The 26494-nt window shown below is 36.0% G+C and overlaps 1 protein-coding gene across 1 annotated transcript; it reads left to right on the forward strand.

The window, feature by feature from the left end:
• On the forward strand, positions 1-26382 carry LOC109108318 (kelch domain-containing protein 8B; the record flags this gene model as incomplete). Its single annotated transcript, XM_042753974.1, has 4 exons — positions 1-218; positions 17352-17361; positions 19211-19312; positions 25106-26382. Coding segments are annotated over 4 exons (527 nt in total), but the record flags the coding sequence as incomplete, so codon positions are not given.
• Between the last annotated feature and the right edge of the window lie 112 nt (positions 26383-26494).

The raw sequence follows: 26494 nt of genomic DNA on the forward strand, positions 1-26494 counted from the left end.
GTGGGCGTCAGGGCAAGCTGCCAGTGACCGCATTCGAGGCCTTCGACCTTGAGATGAAGAGCTGGACGCGGTACCCATGCATCCCCAGCCGCAGAGCGTTCTCCTCATGCACTGCCAGCGACAGGGCGTTTTTCAGCCTGGCGGGGGGTCTTCAGCAGCCTGGACCCCACAACTTTTACTCCAGACCTCACTTCGTCTCCACTGTAGAGGAATTGATTGTGAGCTGGGTGAGCACTTCATCTCTTTTGCTGAATCTTTATTGATAAATGATACACAAAAGAAATGTGATCATTAGATTGTCAGCTCAGAGACACTTTTTTCATTGTACATTGTTGGAGTAAATAAATATAACCGAATGGTACTGTAAAAAGGATGTTTTTAAGAAAAAGTTTTGCCTGGCTTAGTCATAACACTACACTACCATTCAAAAGTTGGAGTCTGTAAGATATATACTGTATATGTATATTAGTGCTTTCAAAAATTAGCGCGTTAACGCAGATCATTAATTTTTCCATCTTAACGCGTGTTAAAAATATTTAACAAATTAATGCAGGGGCATAGCTAATGTTGGCCAGCCCTCTCACAACTGCTGTTTCTGTCACTTTTTCTTATGACAAGAAGTGCATTTATTCAGTCACAAAAGGTCTTTATGACCACATCAAACCGGAGATGTTTCAGACGCACTTCAAATTCACTTCATAAATGAGTTCGACGGATACGGTACTGTGCTCACAGGGAATGCTCTTCAGTTGCATGCACAAAGGCTCCAGCATGCACTGTAATGTATAATTTCATATCAGTGTGCAAAATAAACTAGGTGCATACAATGTCATGGTAAGTTAAGTTTGTTTGTTATGTTTGTAAATGGTGAATATCAAAGAAAAGGTCATCTGATGCTTGAACGGCTGTCGGTAAAATTTGATTTATCAAAACTGACGTCAGGTAACCTGTGTAAACCTGTGTTTTCATAATAAATACAAAAAATTATTCAATTAATTACATCATATACTGATTACTTAGTCACATATATTTACATTTAGATTTAGAAAAAATACCAAAAAATACCAATACCAAATACAGACATTGCATTATTGTAACTAGTGGAAACTTGCAAATAGGCACACAAAAATGCCTTAAGGAGTCAATATATTTATTTTATTTCCATATCATTGAACAAGCCAAGCACTGCTCTACAGTCCACAGCAATGTGTTTCAATCAGTGTTCGATCTGTCATGAAATCATGAAACATGAAATAGGTGCTTAAAGCAGCCTTGACAACATTGTGGTCTCTTTTACATGACTTCCTCTCACTTTTGCACTGATGCTGTGGTTGAAACCTCTCTGGCAGCTCAGCTTTCAATCTCTTCAGCCTCACTATGTGACAGGTGGGAGAAAGATTGATGTGTTGTTGTGTTCACTGTACATACAGCACAGGAGGGGTGGAAATATATTTGTTTCTCCCTCACTCTCTCACTGTTCACTGGTATACAACATGATCTCTGGGCGAATACCACCTATGAGGTCCTTGTGGAAACTGCTGTGTCAGTCCTCTGACCTTATAAAATGCATATTTTTTTTAATTCCATTTCTCATGTTGGGAGAAGTCAACAGGGGCACACAGAAAACATTTATTCACCTTCCTCTGAGCACAGGAAGTATTATTCAGTCATTGTGCACAGAATCCAGCAATATCAGTTTTATTTTAGCTGCTGACTGGCCAGTACCCATTTAAGAGAGTTTATGAGTCAGTTAAAATGTTCTGATGCCCTAAATAAACAACAGCCTGTGGATATATAATTTAAGTCGATATTCATGGTGTAGTTATTCATTTACATAAAGGGACCTGATATAGGAAAAACATCATATTCGTTCAGTCATTGAAAGCATTCATTCAGAATTAATATTCACATTGATCTAACAAAAAAGTCTGAGGCTAGATTTTAAAATATGGGCTACAAAATGTGATTTGTAATATTTGTTGATAATAAAATCTGAGACAACATTTTAAAATTTGGGTATTTGAATTTTAGGTCTTTTTTATGTTTTTTGGTTTTGAGGATTTTGAAAAATTTTATTAAAATTAACAAGTGGTAATCGTTTTTATTATTATTTTTTCTTTTAACATTTTATAATTTAATTTTAATTGCTATTTTATTTCTTTGTTTATTCATTCATTCATTTTATCACTATTACATTTTTAAATCAGTCTTTAAAACAATTTAATAGTAACATAAATAGCAATAAATTAATGTTTTCATGAAATGTTTTTATTTAAATTATTTACATTTCAAATATGCAAAAGCGTTTTTACTAATGCTTTCAATGTTTGATTTCGTCTGTGTTGGTTTTTTTGTGTTGTTTTTCTGCCTTGTTTTGTATTTAATTGTTGTGTTTTTATGTTATGTTTGAACCTTTTTTCCTCATCCCAGGAGTACCACTCAAGGAGCTTTTAATTCCGCTAACAAAAATAAGAGTGTTCTCTCATCTTTATTTAAATAGCCAAACCCCCACGGGCCACCGACCCTTATCACAAAGATACGTGTTATTGGTTTTTTCATCTTCTGTCACTTTCCCTTTGTATTCCCTTTGCCTTTGCCAGTGTTTATATGTGTGTACTTGTTTGTCAAACTCCAGGGCAATCTCCAACACAGAATGAAGTCTGATCGGTTTTTTTGTTTTTTTAAGGGTCATTCTCACCGACCTCTCAAATTATATTCCTGCCTACCTATATATTAAACCTCTGCTACACGAATGTCTCTATCCATTGCACTCAGCCAAAGGAACAAATAGAGAAGGACAGAAAGGGGAAAAAAATCAATAAGAAAGGATGTTTAAACACCAAGCCACCTTTTTGGATCCTACGTGCTTTGTGAGTTATAAGGCTTTTTACATTAAAAAAAAAAGAAGCTGGAAGAGTAAAAAAAAAAAAAAACATAAATTGTTGTGTATTTGCTGATGCCAAGCGTACAGGGCTGACGTGAGCGGGACAGGTTGTAACCTGCTCAGTTTTACCTTTTAATCAAGATTCATTTGCATTTAAATGCTGCTGTTGTGTGCTCTGATTCCGTGAGCTGTAAGTGTGTGAAAGAAAGCCGTGTTTGTGTGCACAGGCCTATGTACGTGTGTGTGTGTGGTAAATGGAGGCTAGCGCGAGTCCTTCTTGTGTAAGAGGCAATCACTAATTCCATTATCACTTTACCTATTACTGTAGAGGCCGTAGAGAAATGCTGCCCATTGTAATTATCAGCCCACGTTTACAGGCCATATCCTCAATTACACATTATACTCTTCTCTAATCTCCCCATTCAATACACGTAGGACTACATTTGTGTGCTTGTGTGTATTTATGAGTCGTTCTGCATTACAATGCAAAAGAAAAAAGTCTGTTGCAATGTGATTTGCATTGTGTATTGCAACATTGATATCACTGTAACCTGTAGACTTTATTTATAATGGGACAATGTGCAGTCAACCAGTCATTAGCGCAAAATAATAGGAGAAGAAAGAGGCGTTAAATTAGCACAGCTAGGAAATCAGTTTCCTGGGACAAGGGTCAGCTGTATAGTTTAATGTTCATTGTATTGTCATTTAATTGCGAGAAGAAAACAAAAATGTATCATCTGTATCATCCGCGCCACAAGGATGCGCTGTTTTCTTTCAAATCAAAGCTAAATACACGTAGAAACAGTGCATCCTTGTGGTGCGGATGATACAGAAGAGCATACACAGCATACAGTGATAATGAGAGACACAGAGGAGACTGTCGACAAAGGAATTGTTGAATAAAGTCATTATTTTTGTTTTATTCGCTTACAAAAAGTATTCTCGTCGCTTCATAATGTTACGGTTGAATCACAGATGGCAGATGGAGTATTCTGGCGATGCCTTTCATACTTTTATGGACTTGACCGTGTATTTTACTTGGCAGTCTATGGGACAGTCACAGGCCTACCGTTTTTCGTCCAAAATATCTTAAATTGTGTTCTGAAGATAAACTAAGCTTTTACAGTCTTGGAACAACATGGGGGTAAGTGATTAAAGGGTTAGTTCACCCAAATATTAAAATTATGTCATTAATGACTCACCCTCATGTCGTTCCAAACCCGTAAGACCTCCGTTCATCTTTGGATTTTAGTTTAAGGTATTTTAGATTTAGTCCGAGAGCTTTCTGACCCTCCATTGAGAATGTATGTACGGTATACTGTCCACGTCCAGAAAGGTAATAAATAAATCATCAAAGTAGTCCATGTGACATCAGAGGGTGCGTTAGAATTTGTTGAAGCATCGAAAATACATTTTGGTCTAAAAATAACAAAAATTACGACTTTATTCAGCATTTTCTTCTCTTCCGGGTCTGTTGTGAGTGCGTTCCCAACACTGCAGTGACTCTGCTGACGTACTAACTTTATTTACGACTTTATTCAGCATTTTCTTCTCAGAAAACACGTCAGCAGCGTCGTACGTCAGCAGTCACAGCAGTCGCGTTCACAACAGACCCGGAAGAGAAGACAAGAAAACGTATTTTCGATGCTTCAACAAATTCTAACAGACCCTCTGATGTCACATGGACTACTTTGACAATGTTTTTTTTACCTTTCTGGACATGGACTAAAATATCTTAAACAGTGTTCCGAAGATGAACGGAGGTCTTATGGGTTTGGAACGACATGAGGGTGAGTCATTAATGACATAATTTTAATATTTGGGTGAACTAACCCTTTAATGAAAAATTTTCATTTTGGGGTGGAGTATCCCTTTAAGTTGGACTTCAGCACTACTTCCACACAATTAAAGTGCACTAAACACAAAATGAGTTGTTCAAATTAAGCAGACTTTAAGAATAGCCTACTAGTTTAGTACAATTGCAGGGTATTTTTATTAAGTACATAAATATGTAATTTGTTGTATACTTAGCATGAAATAAATCTATTTCAAATACATTTTAGTATATTTATTTTTCACTAGTTATTTTAGTAATATTTATATACTCTTACTACTAATTTATATAATATTTATATTACTATTCTATTTTATTTTGTGAGCTTTTATTTTTAAATTATATTTATAAATGTAGTTTTAAAGCAATTTTATATTTTTAAACATTTTTTAATTCAAATATTTGTATAACTTTAATGTATTTCTGTACCAAAAATTATTTTTAATAGTTTCAGTTAACAATAACAACACCAGTTATTCTTTCTGCCGCAGAATGAGAAACAACAATTAAATATTTATTAAATATTTGTGATTCTGATCCTGGCCTTTTCACCTGAAATTTTCCTTTAGCCTGTAGCTGATGTGTTCAATTATGAGAGCTGGATAAAGTCTGATTTCTCTGAGTAGTCTATGGTGGAACTGCAGTGCAGGTCTGGGTCTGACAGGAATCTCTCCCTCAAGCATCCTCAGAGCAGCACCACATAAAAGAGCGAGCAGAGGCTTGTTAGAGAGGAATCATTAGTATGAGCGTCTTCTCTCTGCTCTCTCTCTGTTCCTCAGCTCTCCTCTTCAGCACCGAGAACCTTCCTTTTTCATTACTTCATTATAATCGCTTATTTAGTATATTGTTCAGCATTGAATTCCTTTGCTTTAAACCTTTCCTTTAATCTTCCCTGAGCATTGGCTTCCTAATCGTATCCCCTTATCATATTCGACTCCTTTGTTCATTCAATAATAAAACATTTACATAATTAAATTCAGGTAGCTTTTCCATGCAGTTAAATAACTGTAAGCCTTCTCAACAAAAATAAATAGTTTGAATGGATTTGGTTTAGTAGTCTTTTTGTCCAAATTAATTTAGTTATGCCAACTAAATGCAGTGAAAATGAGAAGGACTGAGCGGGATATAAACTCAGGTTGCTGCACATACTGTATGCATCACCACACCACTGCCTGTGTTTCTCTGATGAATCACTCCTCTTTAACACATTTTTAATACTTTTCTACAGTTTTGGGCTTTTTACCATAAATTAGCTTTTGCTGTTTTGTTTTTTTTTTACTTGTGGATATGCGGTCAATATGGTGATTTAATACATTAGTCACATGGCCTTTGGCTTGGAATTTACATTGATTTCTTGTATTTAAATGTTGTAGAATTGTGTAGCTATAGCACATTTTAATGAATGCAGTCAATTTAGTGAGTGTTGCTGGAGCTTTACTTAACACATTTTTCCTCCCTCATCTGTGTTTTCCTTTCATCCCACTTATTGACTTTGGTTTCAGAGTTCATCAGTGTAATTGGCAGACACCAGATGAGCTGTGTCTCAGTGTTATTTGCTGAAAACTTCTGCTTGTTTGACTCATTTCTCTTCCATGTGGTTTACAAATCTCCTCAAGCCTTGTTAATCCCACAAGTGTCTTTGAGGGCAGTGATCGACCCCTACAGCTCTACACTGTGCTCTTCTGAAGGTCCTGTTTTAGCTTCAAGCCAGTTTATCACACATATTATACAGGATAGCATATTCTTCATCTTTGTCTTGGATGGTTTATAGACTGAGGCTATGCTTGCAGTGTACAGTACACAAACGGTTTTCCTGGCATTTCTTTTTTTAAACATTCAAAAGCATTTTTGCTGTGAATTCCACCCGAATACAAGCAGAATAATGCAATATGTATGTCAGTTCTTGCGTGTTTAATCTGTTGGGATTTGTCAGGCTGCATTATGAACTAACTTTACAAATGGTGTTTTAGTTTAATATCAAAGCGAATCTTATTGTGAGGTGCTGCTGAACTTTGAAGTTTCTTACTTTTTACCTTCTGGTTTTAATTAAGAAAGAAAATGATCTTTTAAAGGCATAGTTCCCCCAAAAATAAAGCTCCTGTATTACAACCTGTGTGATTTGCTGTCTTCAGCCGAACACATGAAATGAAGAAGAAATGTTGAAGAATGTACTGCTCGCTCTTTTACATATAATAAGAGTGAAAAGGGATCTGGCATGTCAAGCTCCAAAATAACAACATAACATCAAATTAATATAAAATTCGTTCATATTACACTATTTTTCAAGCTATATGGTAAGCTTTGTGTGTGGAAAAAGACTGTCTAACATCTTACATATGGTATGTTTTTATTGACATCATCTATGCAGTATTTGAATGAATACTGAATGAAATTTAGGTGTGTTCCTCACATAAAACTATTGTATGACTTGTAGTACACAAGTCATATGGACAACATTAATGATATGTTACTTTTATATACTCGACAACCCAGATACCCATTCACTTTGATTGTATGGAAAAGATGGCGAGTACATTTTACAAAAGATCTACACTTAAGAAATAAAGTCATATGGGTTTGGAACGAAATGAAGGTTAGGATATGAGGACACAATTTTAACTGTTTTTTTAAATTTTTAGTGTAATACATTAGATCTAAGTTGCCCTTAGAAATATTGGAATGCATTAGCACATGAACATTTTATAACGTCAAATCGATTAAGCAAATTTCTGCGGATGAAAGTGAAGGATTGTCTGATTATCCTCTGGCCAGCTCCTTTGTCCATCTGCCAGTATTTATGAGTTGAGATGACTCTCTCTCTGTTGCTCTTTATCTCCCTGTCTGTCAGAGCTAAGTGAGAGTGCTTGCAAAGAGCCTTTGACATTTGAGAAGAATCATAGCATAATCAAACACCTTCCATGGTGCTCTTTGTGTCTGTTTGTCTCTCCTTCTCTCTCTGTCCCATTTCTTTTCTGATTTTCCCTTTCTGTCACTCACTGTCTCATTGCATCCTCCTCTGCTGTCACCTTTAATACTTGCATCTCATTTTTCTCTTTTTATTTTTTGCTTATGTTTGAAACATTGCTTTCTTGGTCAGTCTCATGCAAATATAATACAACCAGTCAACCATAGTTTGGTAGCATGCATATTAAGATATCATGCATTACCATGCTGTTATGGAGATGCATAAATGCAATTCAACTGATGTATAAAAACTTTCAGCTTGTATTAATTAGAGATTTTTATGTATATTAGTAACATTGTGGCATGACATTTAGCTCTTGGCTACAGTTTTACATAAATATGCATCAAAAGCATCCAGTCATTCTGAAGAGAAGGTACTAGAGTGCTTCGGTGAATACATTCACTCAGTGCTGTCACAGAAATAGATGATTTTTAAATGATGGGGTAAACTATTATTTCAGTTGCAATCCCCATCAAGAGGGTTGACCAAAAATGAAAGTAGATGTACAGTGACTGGCAGAATCCACCCTCCCAGTACAGCATGTGTCATAAATCATACTGCCAGCAGTGGACATTGAGAATGAGTAATTGAATTACAGAGCTAAATGTGTCCCATGAGCAAATGGCTGAGTGGCTGAGATTACTAATATTACCCTGTCATATCACTGGACACTGTAGTCACATCCTTTACTGTATGAATATGATCCTGTAAAGCCCTGTGGCCACTCTGACTCTTATTGTGAGTTATGGAGGAGAAACCATCCACTATACCAAATGAAAGCCTCTTTTTCTTTTTCTTTTTTAACAAAGAGCCAGTACAAAGAACTCCTTTTATATCTTTTAGTTGCTTTCTGAATGGTCAGCATAACCTTTATACTTGTTCATGTTGCTTTGGTCAAAATCCATCTGCTAAGAAATGAAAATGCATAGTAGTAATCTGTATAAATATTAAAAGGGCTTTTATCATTATATCATGAACATAGTATTTTAAGATGAGTTCATTCATTGTACTATGAAAGCATACTGCAAGCTGCATAAATGGGTAGTTCTGAAATTTTGAAATATTAATTTATAGCTGCCCACATATAAGTAATATAAGTCATGGGCTGCATCCACAATCGCATACTTTGAGTAGCTACTTCTTTTGAATGTGTGTATATGAATGTAATCTAGCCATACTATAGTTGTCATGTTGTCATTGTCATGTGACCTTCCAGAGCCAGTTGTGTCACTTCACTTCCATTCACAACTCCTCTCCTGTGGCCTCATGGGATTGTAAACTGGACTCACATTTAAGAATCTGACATGGAGTAGTAGGTCTTCTGGGAACTTTTTGCCTACTGTTTTATGAATATTGTCAATTCAAGTATACTACTGTCTTCAGATACTGTTTTTTCACCTACTAGCTAAATAGTAAGGTTGTATGCAATTTCGGATGTGTTGCAGTCTAAGCAGGTCAGATGCTATTATTGCTATTAACACCAGAAGAACTACAGATAAAAGTATAACAGTACAAGTGAGCAGCTGGCATTTGTTTTATTTATTGTATTATTATTTAATCTATTTATTTTTATAAAATCTCTCATCTTAATAGTTTGTTACGGCACATGAAAGAGGCTTTTGTTGATTTTTTGCAAAGTTAAAAGGATACCCTAGTGAAAAAATAGTATACTTCAGTACATTTTATTCATATGTACTTTAATATAACTAAATAAATTTGTGCCACACTATAAATTGGTATACTTAGTGTAAATTGGAACTCATTTTGTACTAAATGCATTTTAGTTGTGCAGAAAAAAAAAAAAACACTGAAGTTTAACTAAAGTTGTAATAAATATACTTGTTTGTGCTAAAGTGGAACTACTCCAAGTTTACTTAAGTACGCTTTAAATATCCATTTATTTAATATAACGATAATGTAAAATGCAATGAAATATTTTGGCGGTTTGATGGTTTTACAGTATGCTGCGGATTTATATGTGACGATTGAATTGAAATTATTTTAATACATTTTGTTACTTTTCATGTAGTTAACGTCTCTAAAGTTCATAACCGTACAAAATACTGCATGAATTATTATTATAATTATTTGCAAGTCAAAACATTTCTTTTTATCTATACCAGGGGTAGGCAACGTCGGTCCTGGAGTGCCGATGTCCTGCAGAGTTTAACTCCAACCCTGAAAAAAACCTCACTTGTCTGTAGCTTTAGTAATCAAAAAGACCTTGATTACCTCTTTCAGGTCTGTTTGATTAGGGTTAGAGCTAAACTCTGCAGGACAGCAGCACTCCAGGACCGACGTTGCCTATCCCTGATCTATACTTTTTTTATACTCAACAAATAGAACTCAAATACTGTGTATTGTATTGTATTTTTCAACTAAAATAAATTACTGAATTATTACTTCAATATTTAACAAATTAAATTGTTTTAATTGATATTGTCTCTTGTGCCATAGCCTTAGGTGAGAACTCATACAATGGCCTTGTTTACTTAAATTATATGATAACATACAATGCAAACAATCCCCACAGACATACATTATATGGCCTTCATACAGCTACAGGATCATAAGATGAGTTGCTTCATTCATCCCGTATAGACACTAGTTGTTGTGCTGAGTGAGCATGGTCTTGTCATTGGGGTTATGAAGTGGCGTCCTCTTTCAAAGGTTTCATCCAGTTAGTTTATATGGGTATGTATGTGAGAAAATCACTTTTAACAAGTTTCAAACATGCTGTAGATGGAATTAAGAACCTAGCCAGTGTACTTTCTTAAAGATGAATATATATATTTCATCCTTTACCAAATGCATTTGTAAAAAGTATAGTATTTTACAAATGACTTCGTAGTGCACTAAGTTTGTGCTTGATGAAAGCATGAAATAACTACATTCAGAATGTATTTTCAGTTAGTATAGACATGCCAGTCTATTTTTAGTATACTTATCATTAAATAAATATATTAGAGTTAAGTATATTTATTTTTTACTAGATGAATATTCTCTTATCATCATTTACTCATCCCTCATGTTTTTCTAATAATTTCTTTATTCTGCAAAAGAAAAAAAAATTCAACAAACAAAATTCAAAAACACTTTGTAATGATATATATTATATATATTAGGGGTGTAACGGTATGCATATTCGTACCAGAAACTTTCAGTTTGGTATGCAAGATGTCAAGTCAAAAACAGCTTGTAAACAAAATGTCATGTAGCTTTTCATTTAGCTCAGGCAAGTAATCAGTATCCGCTTGTACTTTGCTAGAGATATGAAGTCTAGAGAAGAGCATTTCACGAAATATTAGACTATGTACTCATTATATTTTACTTTACCTGTTAGTTACATCTTAATTATTTAATGGACTGTATATGTAAATAAATCTGTTATGAAATAAGTTATGACAGCCACTGTGTAAATGAATATATTTCAACAACAAATATAAATTTTTCTAATTTTTAAGTTAATTTAACAACATTTATACATTTGCATACATTTTCTGAGTGTTGATTATCATATTTAAAAATAAATAGTAATTAGATTTAAGTTTGGGTTCTGTTGTAAATTTTAACCATTGTAACCTATTTGTTCAGTAAACTAGTTTGGCTCTTTTTAAAGATTCCACTCTTTTGGCTTACGGCTCCCAAATGGCTCTTTATTTAGTATCACTCTGAGCCTTCTATTTTAGCCCACTTTAGCAATTGTGAATGGTTTATGTGTTGGTAAGCAATTTTGTATTCAGTGTTTTCATAAAAGCCTTATTTGTATGTTTTTTTTTTTTTTTTTTTATTTTTTTTTTTTATAATAATATTATTTTACTTTTTAATAAAACTTTAATAATAACACTTTAGACTTTAGTGCGGGTTGGCATTCAGAAATATCAGATGCCTCAGCTTGGAAGTGCTGATGCGGTTTCTCCTCTCTGTGATTATTTGTCCTGTTTTTGAGAAGGCTCTCTGAGGGGACCGATGTTGCAACAATGCAGTGTCTCCCTGTCGCTCTGTGTACCTGGCCTGTACCACTACTCTCACTATCTTTGGAGCTTCTTTCCCCATTCCTTCTTTCACATAATGGTATGATCCTAGTCTGTCCTCCCATATGATTAGTCGCATGATTTTTCCCCCCTGCTCTATAGCGAACCATGATGTCAAAAAACCGATGTATGTACTGAACCGTCGTGTTTGTGTACCTTGCCACCTCTAATGTACAGGTGCATCTCAATAAATCAGAAGCCTTCAAAATGGTCTTTCAGTTTGGTTCACTGGGCTACACAATCATGGGGAAGACTGCTGATCTGACAGTTGTCCAGAAGACAATCATTGATACCCTTCACAAGGAGGTTAAGCCAGAAACATTCATTGCCAAAGAAGCTGGCTGTTCACAGAGTGCTGTATCCAAGCATGTTAACAGAAAGTTGAGTGGAAGGAAAAAATGTGGAAGAAGAAGATGCACAAACAACCGAGAGAACCGCGGCCTTATGAGGATTGTCAAGCAAAATCGATTCAAGAATTTGAGTGACTTCACAAGGAATGGACTGAGGCTGGGGTCAAGGCATCAAGAGGCACCACACACAGAGGTGTCAAGGAATTTGGTTACAGTTGTCGTATTCCTCTTGTTTAGCCACTCCTGAACCACAGACAATGTCACCTCCATGCCACGCCGAAATGAGGCAGTAATTAAAGCAAAAGGAGCCTCTACCAAGTGAACATACTGTACTTTGCAGAAGGCCAACAATTCACACATTTTTTTATTTTTATTATTGGTCTTATGAAGTATTCTAATTTGTTGAGATAGTGAATTGGTGGGTTTTTGTGAGTCAAAATCATCACAATTAAAAGAACCAAAGACTTAAACTACTTCAGTCTGTGTGCATTGAATTTATTTAATACACAAGTTTCACAATTTGAATTAATTACTGAAATAAATGAACTTTTCCATGACATTCTAATTTATTGAGATGTACCTGTATATTACATGCATACATACAGTGGTGGCCAAAATTATTTGAACACTAGTATTTTCCCCAGCTACAAGTTTCATTTTAAGTCATGTATTTCTATATTTTGCTGTAGTGTGTCAGTAGGAAATATCAGTTTACATTTTCAAACATTAATTTTGCCATTAATTGTAATAATCCAGTGAGATTTTTGTTGGCACAAGGAGTCTGACAGCAGCCATTGCTCCACACAGAGATCTGATCTCTTCATCATTCAGTCTGTCTGGAAAGACATGAAGAACCAGGACAAACTAAGACAGACTAAATCCAGAAGAACTGTAGCAACATCTCCCAAGATGTTTCAAGAAACCCACCTGCAAAACCTGTGCACAAGTTCACCGAGGGCCAAAGCTGCTTTAAACGCAAAAGATGGTTTATACCAAATGTTGATTTGATTTAGTTAATAGAAGTTAATTGATAAAGAATCTCTATTTATGAAATTATTTTTGACAGCATCCTTGTTTTACAGCATTTTTTACAAAGTGCCTAAAACTTTTAACAGTACTGGAGCTATGGAGCTAGGTTTCTTGACACACTGCAGCAAAAAGACACTAATGTTCTAATAATTTTGGCCACCATATATATATATATATATATATATATATATATATATATATAAAGCAGACCTCGGGGGATCTACAATATGACCCCTTTAATGAAAGTGGGATCTCTTTGATATTGTTGGTTTAGCTTCACACAAGAACATCTTCAGTGGATGTTGTTCGAGACATAAAAGCACACATCCTCTCACAATCATTCTGAACACAGACTCATTACTTCAGCCGCTGTGTGCTGTGCCGTACAGGCAGAGTGTGTTCACTCATTAGGCGTGACGGCTGCTATTGTCAGCTTGTGTTCTCAGGGCTTTTGTACATGAATGAGTGTGGTGTTAGCAACAATTGCTGGATCCCTCATCCTTATTCACAGTAACAGCGTGCAGAAAGGGTTTGTGTGCACCACCAGTGCAGGATTTGATACAAACTTCCACCCTAAAGGTTTTCAAGGCATCATAAAAACTGTGTTTTTCACTGTGTGAGTCTTGCTGATGTCCTGCTGTCACATGTTTCACTCCTCCTCTCTCGCTTTATCTCTCGTTCTCAGACTGACCTTGCACATTCCACTCCTGTCATTTCTCCTTATTTTCAACTTTTCTCTCCTGCCTCACAAGGGCCATCTGGACCAGCAGCTCTGATAACACAAACTCCACATGTGCTCCTCCGCAGTATCAGCATCACACTGACTGATATAGTGCACAGCTCTCGTGGATTAGCCCATCGATCTGCTTTAATCAATCCCACAGTGCTTCTCTACCCCTGAGAGTGTGCAGGGGAGCAGCAGAGATTTATCTGGCCATTGATATGAGATTCACAGTGGTGATCAAATGCCAGTGCCCAAATGTGGTAAGCAGTTTTTGAGATTTTGGTATTTCCCCATTCAAGTCAATAGGAGTTGGTTTTGTATTCCTGAAAGCCTGGATGTCTGCCAAGTAAACTGACTCTTCTTGAAAGGCACTTTGGTTGAAGCACTTTAAAGAGTCTTGATTAAAATACATGGCGGAAATATGTAGACCGACAGTGAGAGAAACATCTGTAGATTGAAAAAACTTTAAAAATTTGATTTTTTTTTTTCAAGTGGACATCAGACTAGGGGTATGTGCTTGTGTGTGCATGTGTGAGCATAATAGAAAGAGCAGAGATGACTGATTTGTTGGCTTTAAATAAACACAGGGTCTCATCTCCAGCTGGGTCATTGTTTTGAGCCTGCAGAACTGTCAATCATACAACACCTCCTGCTCTTTATCTACAGAGAGAAGCAAAGCTGTGTGCATGTCTGGTTTAATAGCAAGCGACAGGTCAACAGACAGGCAGACAGACAGACAGGAAAGCTGTGTGCATGTCTGGTTAAAGCAGCAGTTCAAAGGAAAAGTGCAGTGCTTTGTAGACTTTGCTGTGATATGTGACTCCTCCTTTCTTATTTTCCACTCTCTAAATTAAGAGTATTTTATGGTATGATAAGAATCGCTTTTTTTATCGTAAGTTTATCTAAGGAAGTGGTAACCAATTAGTGTTCACCCAAAAATAAAAATTACCGTATGATTTACTCACCCTCAAGCTTAGTTAAATCTTTTTTTCTCTCAGACGAATATAATCGGAGTTATATTAAAAAATGTCCTGGCACTTCCAGCTTTATAATAGCAATGAATGAGGGTCGAGATTTTGAAGTCCAGGTCCAATTAGATTATGTTCACCCATCCATCATAAAAAGTGCTCGACATGGCTCCAGATCATAAAAAGTGGCCTCTTGAAGTGATGCGTTTGTGTAAGGAAAATATCCATATTTAAAACTTTATGGGCTAGATTTACTAACTGTTTTGCGTCAGCACAAACTGTCTTTTGGCGTTTAAAATATTACTATCAGGATTTACTAAAAAACGCGCAGTGAAGAGTTAGCACTGAAAAAGTGTGGACAGTTTATTTTTGCGCCTGACCTTGTTTCCCTTTCAGACGCAAAATTTATGGCAGGAGATTATTAAAATGAATCACGCAACGTAATTTACTAACGTGTGCACCCATCAAATTACTGGTATTTGCCATTATTTAATGCCCAAAAAAAGCATGTCTTAAAGCAGGTGGTAATTTGTGCTGCTCTTGGTAGATTGCGCTGGTCATTATGGAAATGAACTGGTTAAGTCTGTGTTCTTTAATGTGCGCATTGTCAGGAAATCACACACAGAATTTTCCCCTTCCATCGGCGCTTATAGAATTATGCTATAATTTGCCCAGTTTAGTAAATCTGGTACTATTAATTTGTAATCTCTAGCTTCCGCTAACTGTCGTTTGCACATACACGAGAGTGGCCTTCCAGCCGATGACGTACTGTAGGATTTAGGTGTAGCATAAGCTTTGTAAAAATTACTGTTAAATAATTTCTGTTAAAATGTGTTTGTGTATATGTAGAAATGAACATTAACCTAGATTAATATATACTGTATAGTATTGTTCACTGTTAGTTCATGATACCCCATGCATTAACTAATGTTAATGAATGGAACCAAAAGTGTTTACCATTATATCTTATTTTACTTAATATGGTTGCCTGAATATCTTTAAAAATTAGTAGAAAAGTTGACCTTTTACAATAAATAGAGGGGAAGTAGATTTAGATGTGACCAGCTACACTCTGAAGGTTCCCTTTACCTAATTGTCCCAAATGAAAATGGATGAATCTGAGAATGAAATGTGATCTCCAGAGATCTCATAAGGAGAGAAGCCACCATCACTGTAAATCACCGTGATTTGAGCATGTCTGAGTGATTTAGAGCTTCAGAGGGTTATCTGTGACCTCTAACCCTTATTCAGCTCCATTTGCATCTCATACGCATTGAGAGAGCAAGACAAACACTCAAACCCCTGTCAGCGTGGAGTCACTGGCAATTTCAACCAATTTATCTCATGGTTTCAGAAGGGGCTGCGGGGGGTGGAAATTGTTTTCTGCTTAACCGTTTCTCTTTTCCTACCTCCATCCAAATATTTTCTTCTCTGTACTGCTCTCTTGTTCTCCTTTTAGTGTGCTGTAATCTCATAAAGTGAGCTTACCTGTACCTTTCTCTCTTCTAATAACAGTTTGACCGGTCACGCTGGGGCCGCCACACTTCATTAACTGTGTGTGTGTGTGTGTGTGTGTGTGTGTGTGTGTGTGTGTGTGAAGGCAGAGAAAGACAGACAGGTTGAGAGAGCTTATATCTTTGATCTTTTGCTTGCTTGGTTTTCTGTATTTTTTCAGCACATCAGTTTTTGTTAGAAAGGATGTGCTTAAATGCAGAGCTTCATTATCAGAGATGACAATTCAAGACAATAGCATCTTTGAATTGACAGGTGGCAGGAAGCAATGTATTATTATTTGAATCCCTGTAGTGTTCAACTTATTTGTCTGGGTCCTGCTGTTGTGTTGTACAAAGTACTGAATCATATTATATATTCTAGTATAATTATAAAGGAAACTTTCACATCAACATTAATGACCATAAAATGCATAAACCACCACATGAAATGAATAACCACCACTGATGTTATTATCAGTGTTGATGTGTTTTCCCTGAAGAATCATCTGTGACTGAATCAGTGTGTTTGAATGAATACCTTAATTAAATGATTCACTGACTTGCTAATAGTTACTGAGGTTTTGTTTCTAAATGAATTGTTTGGACAAAATGGTTGACTAAATAATTCAATGACTCATATATATTCACTTGTTTTGTTCTTGAATTAATCAGTGTTTTTAAAGAAAAGAATTGGCTGTGAATCACTTTGTTTGAATGAATCCCTTAATTAAATAACTCGCGGAATCACTCATAAAGACAGTTGCTTGTTTCCACAAACTGGGTGTAGCGATGCAACCTGCAGAACAAGCGGCAAAACTCCCACCACAAATGCATGGACTGTCAGTGAAAAGTCCTAGTGCTGGTGGACTGTGTTAGCACTCAAATTCACACATTTTAGCCAATCAAATCTGAAGACCAGAACAAACCATTTGACTTCTGACACTTACAGTATTCTAAATTCTTTTGGCTTGAAACTATCAAGGAAAATTTCTTTCTTATGACCCTATTAAAGAGTCAGAAAGTGCTAAAAGATATTCCCTCTTCAGACAGATTTCAGATTGTGCCATCAGTCAGGACAAGGTTGGGTTACAGCGGAGTATTTCTGATCTTCATGAGGAGCACATCACCTTGATACCTTGAGCAAGAGGGCTATTAAGTCCGATAAGGACAAGTATGAGTGTGTGGGTGGGGATACAATGGCCTACAGAGTATTTTTCAAACAGATGGCATTCTTTTATGTGAGGCCGACAGCAGGGAGAATGAATTGAAATTTGGGATGAATTGAAAGATGCTGAAGAGCTTGGAGACCACAAGTTGAAAGAGATGCCAGGTGGGCTGAAGGTTACAAGAAAATGGAGTGAACAGATTTTAAAGTGCCCTCAGAAAAATCAGAGGAGTTAAAAAGAGTGAGTGAATGTTGTGTATGGGAACATCTGAGAAAACTGAGGGCATAATTTTTTTTCCCAGGCAGATGGTGTCATGCAGGAAGACAGCTTTCCGGAGACTGCATGGTCATGGCATGTTAGGGAATCAAAAATAGAGATACGCCCTTCTCAGCTGTTTGTTCATCACTGAAGTTGTGTATCAAGCTGTCTGTATAGTTTAGGGCAGATTGATTGCGTGAGTGAGTCTGAACTCTCTCTGACTTTCAGTGTCCACTTGTTTTCTTTCATTGCTGTCATTATGGTAAATTATGGTTTCCATTTCAATTTTGGTTGGTGCTGACAAATGACCACAAACAACATGCCCCATCTGGCTAAATTTTAGTGAACCAGAGACATATGCTTGAGTTTTATATCGATCTTTGGAGACCTAGCAGACCAAGGAGGTCTATAATACCTGAAGGAATCTCAACAACAGTTGTTCGGCTAGAACAGAACTCCCCGGAAGAGCACAATTTATAATCTGCCAACATTACACTGAATGTTTTTGAGCCACGAAAACCTGAGCCAATTAAGGCATGTGACTGAACACTCTAATATACAGTATATACTACTGTTAAAATCTTAGGCAGTTCGTATTTTTTACCAACATAAATAGTTTTTATGCCAGTTATTTCTACCTTTTGCTGCAGTGTGTTAGTAAAACTATCAGTTTACTTTTCCAAACATTCCTTTTGCCATTAATTGTAATATTCCAGTAAGATTTTCTTATGCACAAGGAGTCTGACAACAGCCAGTGCTCCACACAGAGATCTGATCTCACTATCATACAGTCCATCTGGCTTTACATGAAGAAACAGAAAAGAAAAAAAAAACTGTAGAGAACTGTGGCAATGTCTCCAAGACGCTTGAAGAAACCTAAGGCAAAAGATAGAAATAACTGGCTTATAACCTTTTTTTGTTTTTTTGGTTAAAAATACTAATGACGTAAGACTTTTGCAGAATACTGTATACATATATAAAATTTATAAGACATCATGCCCATGGACCATTGGCCGAACGTGTAATGCATAAGCCACACAAAATTGAAAACACTTTGCGAGTTTCAAAGTCTTCATTTGATTGGGTCGGATTTTACAGGATTTTTGGGATTCGTGTGTGTTATATAATTTAAAGGTCTGTGTGGAAACAAAGCCATTGTCTCTCATGGAATAAGAAAGCCGTCGTGTTTAAAACTCTGACAATGACCTTTACATGTTGGTCAGATGATCTCTTGGGTGGTCATTATACAATATACAGTAAATAAATCAATAAATCAAATACTCTGTTGTCTCCTCTGAGGCTGGGACTCTAGTGTTCTGTTTTCTGGGTTGGTAGATGCACAGGGTCCTGATTATAGCACTTAAACAAAGAAGATGTCAGATTTTCATGATATGTCACCTTTAAACTAAAGGAAAATGAGGTTTTGGTTTTACCAATAATACACCTGGTGCGATCTTGATCTCTTAAACCTTTAACCTCTGGTGTGTGTTTTCCCCTGTGTGCAGGTGTGTGGTTGAAGGCCACGCGGAGCTGTCGCATGAGAGAGAAGCGGGCGGACTTCGTAGCTGGCTGTCTCGGTGGATGGGTCATCGCTGCGGGGGGACTCGGTAAGTAACAGCCGATGTTGAATAGATTATGCAAATAGGATCAACTGAGCTTGGAAAACCAGGAAAGAAATCTACAAAGCACAGTGCAAAGACTGTCATTTTTCTGAATAACCTGCGGCAGAAATGGCCTCATAATAAAATGCCATATCAAGCAAATGGATTCATTATGTCAGGTCTTTATGTGCAGCCATGAGTAAGTACTGTGCACTAATGTCACCTAGCAACAAGAATCTACCTCACAGTACACCATCTGCAACAATTACAGGCCACATCTCAACAACTTTCCCAACTATGCCACCTACCATTAGAAAGCGATCAGTGTAACTTGCAGTGTAATTTAAGATTTTTCAGGGTGTAGTTCGATCAACATTCCCTTATGCACTTGTTTCAACTTAGTTTTAATTGGAAAGTCAAAGAATCACACTTAGCCTCATTTTGAAACAATGAATATGTGGGATCGCTCAACGTCAGCCTGTTCCTTAGACCGACGTGTCCTCAAACGAAATGATTTGTTCATTTGGGTTCATTTGCGCTCCAGTAAAAAGGCTCTGAATATCAGTCTCAAATACTGCCTTATTTCTTTTCCAGTCTGTTTGTCTGTGGCTACATTACTAGAGGGAGAGAGAGAGATTTCTTCAATAAATGTCAGCTCAAAGAGTGGGCGAGAAATTTCAGCATCTTCCCAAAAAATGATATTTAGGGCAGAGCGTTGCAGATTAAACATGGCATATTTTTATTTCATCTTTTCTTAAGTCTAGAAATAGAGAGAATTTCAGGCACTCACAGCAGCTGATGGAGGATTGTGTGTATGTGTATGTGTATGTGTATGTGTATGTGTATGTGTATGTGTGTGTGCGTGTGTGTGTGAGCGTCTCCATTATTCATAGCGTGAGAACATTCACATTTGAGCATCACACTACTTCTTCCTTCACCTGCTTGCTCTATCCTCTCTGAGTTGTTGTCACCTCTTTCTACCCCGTCCCCTTCTTCACGTCTTGTCTCGGTGTGTTTAGTGTCTCTGCTGTTGCCATTCATCTTTGTATCTGGTGCTTTTTCTGAGCTATTTTTGTGTCTCTTTGCTAGTACTTTAGTCCTGTCCTCCTCTTTTTCTTCTGTTCTTTTTATTTTTATTTTTTTTACAGGCATTGTTGGACACTCAGGCCATATAGACTTGTGCACACACAGAGACATAATGACATAAATGGAGGAGATGCTTCATTCCCTGTAGCTCCTCGTGTCTTTCTAAAATTAATGGCTACTATTAGGATGATGTTCAGGAAATTGCTCTTCAGATGATTTGTCCCTAAATCATCTATGACCTCATTCAAATGGATTCATATGATCATTGGTTCATGTGTTATCACAGTATCAGTAACAAAAAAAGTATTGACAAAAGAAATTTCCAGGATGATTGTTATAAGGAAATTAGGATAATTAGGATTCTTACTTACTAACTGTTTTGTCATATTTGGCTGATGACTTGTGACATTGTCAACAGTATCTAAATATTTGCTTAAACCAGCTTTAGAAGAAGTGAGCTGCCCTGTCATGGGAAAATGTAAACAGGTTTGCGTAAGTAAATTGCTCAGTGCAAAGAAAGAGAAGTAATGGGAACCTGGTATTTCTATGTTCTTTTTTTTCATGTGTCTAATAGACATGAACAAGTTTTTTGAAAAACATCTATGACCTTTGAAACATGTCTAGTCTTCATGCTCTATGTTGAGTATGGTTTCACTAATAATAAACATACATTTGCATAAAGCATCCATATTTGTCCATGCCCATGATGATTAGAGTATTAAACACTTGAAAAGTATTCATTTGAGGTACATTTGGAAAAGATAAAAATGTGCGATTAAGTTGCAATTAAATACAAGTTAACTCATTACAATCATATGATTAATTGTGATTAATTATTTTAATTGATTGACAGCCCTAATATATATATTAATTGACAAAAAATTGTAGTTAGCAATTTTTTGATTACTTTTAGATTACTTTTGACCCAAGTTGTTTATAACATTGATTTAAATAGCATAATAATGTACCATATTGATATAAAAATACAAAGAGTAAGAAAATACATTCCATTCATTGTGATCAACAACAAAGTGCATTAAGTACTACATTAAATCAAGGTTTCCCGAACTGGTTCGTAAATGAACTGTAGAGGGTTCATAGGTTTAATGAAAAGCTAATAATTAATTAAATCATTTTAAAACAACATCAATCAAAATGAAGCACTTACTAAAAAAAATTTAAATATTTTATTTGTGTAGCTGCATGTCATGTGATTATTAACCGACATCAAAGAACCGTGAACATGCAAACGTGATACTTAATTGTTAAAATAATTTGTTTTATTGAATCAGTGCATTTAATGCATTTAACTATACTAATACCTATGAATAATTTATTGCTATTGTGTGAATAATATATAATCATGCAATCAATAAAAAAGTAACTGTAGTCTGATTACGAGTATTTTAAAATGTAATTTAATCTAATTCCAAGTACTTCAATTTTGGGATACAGATTACATGTAATCAGTTACTACCCAGCTCTGTGTGTGTGTGTGTGTGTGTGTGTGTGTGTGTGTGTGTGTGTGTGTGCGTGCGTGTGTATATATTATTTTTTCGCTATATTTTTAAAATGCTTTTATATGCACCATCCATAACACATCACACAAAATGGGGAATATTTTTGGAGCTGTGCTCACATTTTTCACTTTACTTTTTATAGTGGAATTCATTATGTAGTCAGTGATTCTATAGTTTTGTGCATTCTGTGCTTGACTGAGTAAAATGCCTCCGTTGCTTAATGTTCTCTCATGTGCCTTCTGAGTTCAGCACTGTGTCAAGATGTCAGGACAGACTTGAGCAAAGACAAAATTTCCACCCTCTTTCCCTCTGACAGATGCTCTCAGTTGTAGTGTGAGAAAGACTCTTGGAGTTGTGTTGATGTTTATGTCATTACAATAGCAACCAGCGTAGAGACTCAGGATATTTATGACACGGTCTGGACAAACGGACCAGAGTATGTTAAACAAGTGGGTTTTATATTATCATTGTAACAAAACAAAAAAATAATGTATGTTAACTGTAGTAATGCACTGAAATTGTATCAACCGAAAACATTCTGATGAAATATATATACATATTGGTTTTGATCCAAATAGATTTGAAGGGACAAAACAATGACACTTAAAGAAATAGTTCACCCGGAAATTAATATTTGTCATCATTTACTCACCCTCATGTTGTTCCAAACCTCTATGAGTTTTTTTTTTTTGTTTTGAACAAAAGAAGGTTATTTTGAAGAATGCTGGTAATCAGTTATTTCTTTCCCTACTAAGAAAGTCAATGGGAACCAGCAACTGTTTGGTTTTTTTTTAATTCTTCAACATAAGAAAGAAACTTCTACAGGTTTGGAATGAAATGAGGGTGAGTAAATGATGACATCATTTGAATTTTTGGATGAACTATCCCTTTAAATTGAACTAATTCCATGTTTTGAGCATCTCAGCAGCTTATTCATGCACACAACATGGATAAACTACAAGATGAAGGTAAACTTGTCAATAGCATGGACAAAATTCACCATCGCCTACTAGGTGATTGTTTTTAGCTTTATATATGTACTAGGTGATTGTTTTTATATTTTACTTACACTTATATGTGTCTTGGCCTGCATTACTTTAACTACAGTACGTCTGGTTTAATTAATCACCTGAGAACACAACAACCTGAATAGCATGTTCAGTTACCAAAATTTTCCAAAACTTTATTTCCAGTTTCGAAAACTAGATTGGTTTAGAGAAAACAACATTAAAAATTTTTTAAATAGTTTGCGCTATGTTTTTAGTTTTTAGAATTTTGAAATCTCTTAGTCGAGAACTAAATGAAAGATTTAATGTTGGTTTAGAGAAAACAACTTATTTTTTTTTTAAATTTAAGCTCTTTAAGATTTAACATTTAGATTTAATTTTATGAGTTAGATCTACAGTATATTTAACACTTTTTTTATGATTTTCTTTTCTGTTGAGGTGGCTGGCTCCCCATAGATGGTGGTGAGAATCATTCAGCAAAGATCAATCTAACCTTTGCGAACAGCTCCTACAAAACCGCTTTTAGAAATATGTATTTGTGTGAACACAAAAGAGCCTGAGGATACGTAGCAACACGCATAAGCTCTCCACGCCAGCGCCAGAGCACAGCTCGACGTGACACTTTTGATTACCCGCAAACAGATTCGCCCAAGTGTTTGTTCTACCGGGAAATTATGATAACAATAGTCACCGCACCAGTCCGTCCATATCATCTGCACTTCAATTTGAGTAACCATGGAAACTTAGCGGCAGGTAGTGTGTGATGATTTAGGTCTCAGCGCTGAAGGCAAAGGAGTGTAAACAGCCAGCCTAGCTGAACTGACCCTGGGGAAAATGAGAAATGGTTTGCCGTTCACTGTGACTGCAGTGTTTGTGCCAGGATTTACTAGAGAAACTTTCTTGTTATTTATATATTTCTTTATTTTGCAACATCAGAGCAAAAGTTTCTCAAAGCATAAGCCACAGAATCTGTAGGAGTTACATAATTTGAAGAAATCTGCACGCTGCCACCTGTTCAAACCTGCTTTAGTCCCAAAACCCGCCAGGTGTCAAGTGCTTCATCTGCAAGAAACATCCGCAGTGTGTGTGTGTGTGTGTGTGTGTTGTGAAAGGATGTGCGCTGTGGATGCTGTATGCTAATGTGGAGAGGGTGTTGTGTTGATTGAATGGCTGGAGAGGCTGTGTAATGTGCAGGGCTTTCTGCACACCTGCCTGTGATATACTGAATCTGGAAATATTAACTGTAGGCTTTCACATATGGTTTGGGACACTTGTTTAGTGTACTTGACTACCTTTAATTCTGGACAGGCACAGTTTCTGTGTTTTTCTATGTGCATCCAGGAGTTTAGATGGGAAATATTATAGGGATCATCCCCTTTTTTTAAAAAAAAAAAAAAAAAAAAATTCTAATAGTTTTCATCACAGCCATGGATTATGATTTGCTACTTGCTAGTTGAATGTAGGTGGTACTGGGAGCGGGACATTCTCATTTCTAGAGGGCATCTGATTGGTTAAAAGTCTGTGTCGTACAGGAGTCGTCATCAGTATTTTTAGTGCATTTTTTTAAAGATACATTTTTAATGTGCATACCTACTTAAAATTCATTCATTTAGCTTATATAAAAAATGTATTATAATATAAATGTATTTTTTTTAATGTAATCACATTGTTTCTAATGCCCTTTTAGTATTGACATTTGACCAAAGCCCCCTGAAACATTTATATAGAAAATGTTTATTAAATGCAAATATTTAATATTAAATATTTGTATATATACATGTAATATATATATATATATACACACACACACACACACACACACACACACACAGTACACACACATATATTATGTAAACAATTTTTATTTTGGATGCGATTAATTGATTTGACAGCACTAAAAAAATAAAAATGAAAGAACAACACAAATTTTCACAAACCCTTAAGCACTCCATAGTGACCTGTTTCAAAACCTCTGCTTTAGCATATACGTAGATGATCACAGCTACATGGTCTACAGCAGTATTAAATAAAAAAGACAACATTTATTATATTTCATGGTTAATATCAATGTAACCCACTGATACATTTGAATTGTCATGCATTTGCTAACCATTTTGAGAACTTTAGGGCATACAAATCTGTATTTCTGTTTGTTTGTGACAGTGCTTTGTTTTGTGTGCTATCAGGTAACCAGCCGTCCCCGCTGGCGTCAGTGGAGAGTTATAACCAGCTGAAGAGGAGATGGGAACCTGTGGCCCCGTTACCCAGCCCTCGCTGCTCCTGTGCCTCCATTCAGACCCCAAACATGCTGTTCCTCATCGGAGGGGTGTCCCAGGGTCCCAGCAATGCCGTGGAAGCCCTCTGTTTGAAAGAGACCGTCTGACACACACACACACACACATACACACACTAATGAACAACTACACAAATCCTCACATGCTGTACTTTCCGGAGTGTAAGCTCTGCAAACACACACACACACACGCGCATACTGACGTCAAGCTGACATGTGTGTGTCTCTGACAAATATTCACAGACTTTTCCCTCAGAGGACGCATCAGCTTTATACTTTGAAAAGTGGAGACAATCTACTGGAGCTTGGACAGCGTTCCACACCTCTGGACAGAAGAGTTTTGGACTGGAGATCTAAGACAAGCAAAAAATACTTAAATATATCATTCATCTAACTATACTAAATATAGTAAATATATTTAAATATATATATAATATATATATATATATATATATATATATATATATATATATATATAATTATTAATATATTGATATAGATAAATGTGCAGACCTACACAGACAGACACACAACACTCCAGGCGCCTTTGAACTATACAGAATTTTTCAGTATTAAAGCAGGGTAATTTTCTGGCAAACTAAAGAGGAACTTAGGGCCATATCCACCACGCTGCCACAGCACCGTCTGAGGTAGCATGTTTAGAACTTTTTGTATTATTGACAAACAGAGGATCTTCTGCGCGAGACTTCAGAAATGGGAGGCGGATGTGTGTGCGTGTGTGTTTTTGTACCTTCACAGCCATGCACGTGTGAAATTGAGCATCGTTATGCGTGGAAAGAGCAACTCTTATAACGGCAAATCACTGATGCCTCACTGTAGCATGAGACAGGGAGATGGAGGAGAAACTTAGTTCATCTAGCCGGTTAGTTAAAGGAATGTTCTGGGTTCAAAACAGGTTTAGCTTGAAAGTATCTGTGATATGATGTCGATTAGCACAGATGATAATTTGAATGTGTACCTAAAAAAGCAAAATGTGTTTACAGTAATGCTCTTGCAATGGACATTTAAGGGCCGAGGCATGTCTTTTTATTAAAGTGGTTTTATTAATTCATTTGTACAAAAATCTTTTATTTAACATTTATTTAACATGTGTTTTTGAAAGAAGTCCCTTAAGCTCACCAAGATTGCATTTATTTGATCAAATATTAAGTAAAGTGGTAATATGGTAACTATTTAAAATAACTGTTTTTTTTTTTTTTATTTTTTTTAATGTATTTTATTTGTGTGTTGGTTGTTTATTAAGTAATCATAATATTATGAT

Source organism: Cyprinus carpio, unplaced genomic scaffold (genome assembly GCF_018340385.1).
Source record: "Cyprinus carpio isolate SPL01 unplaced genomic scaffold, ASM1834038v1 S000000893, whole genome shotgun sequence".
Classification (NCBI taxonomy): domain Eukaryota; kingdom Metazoa; phylum Chordata; class Actinopteri; order Cypriniformes; family Cyprinidae; genus Cyprinus; species Cyprinus carpio.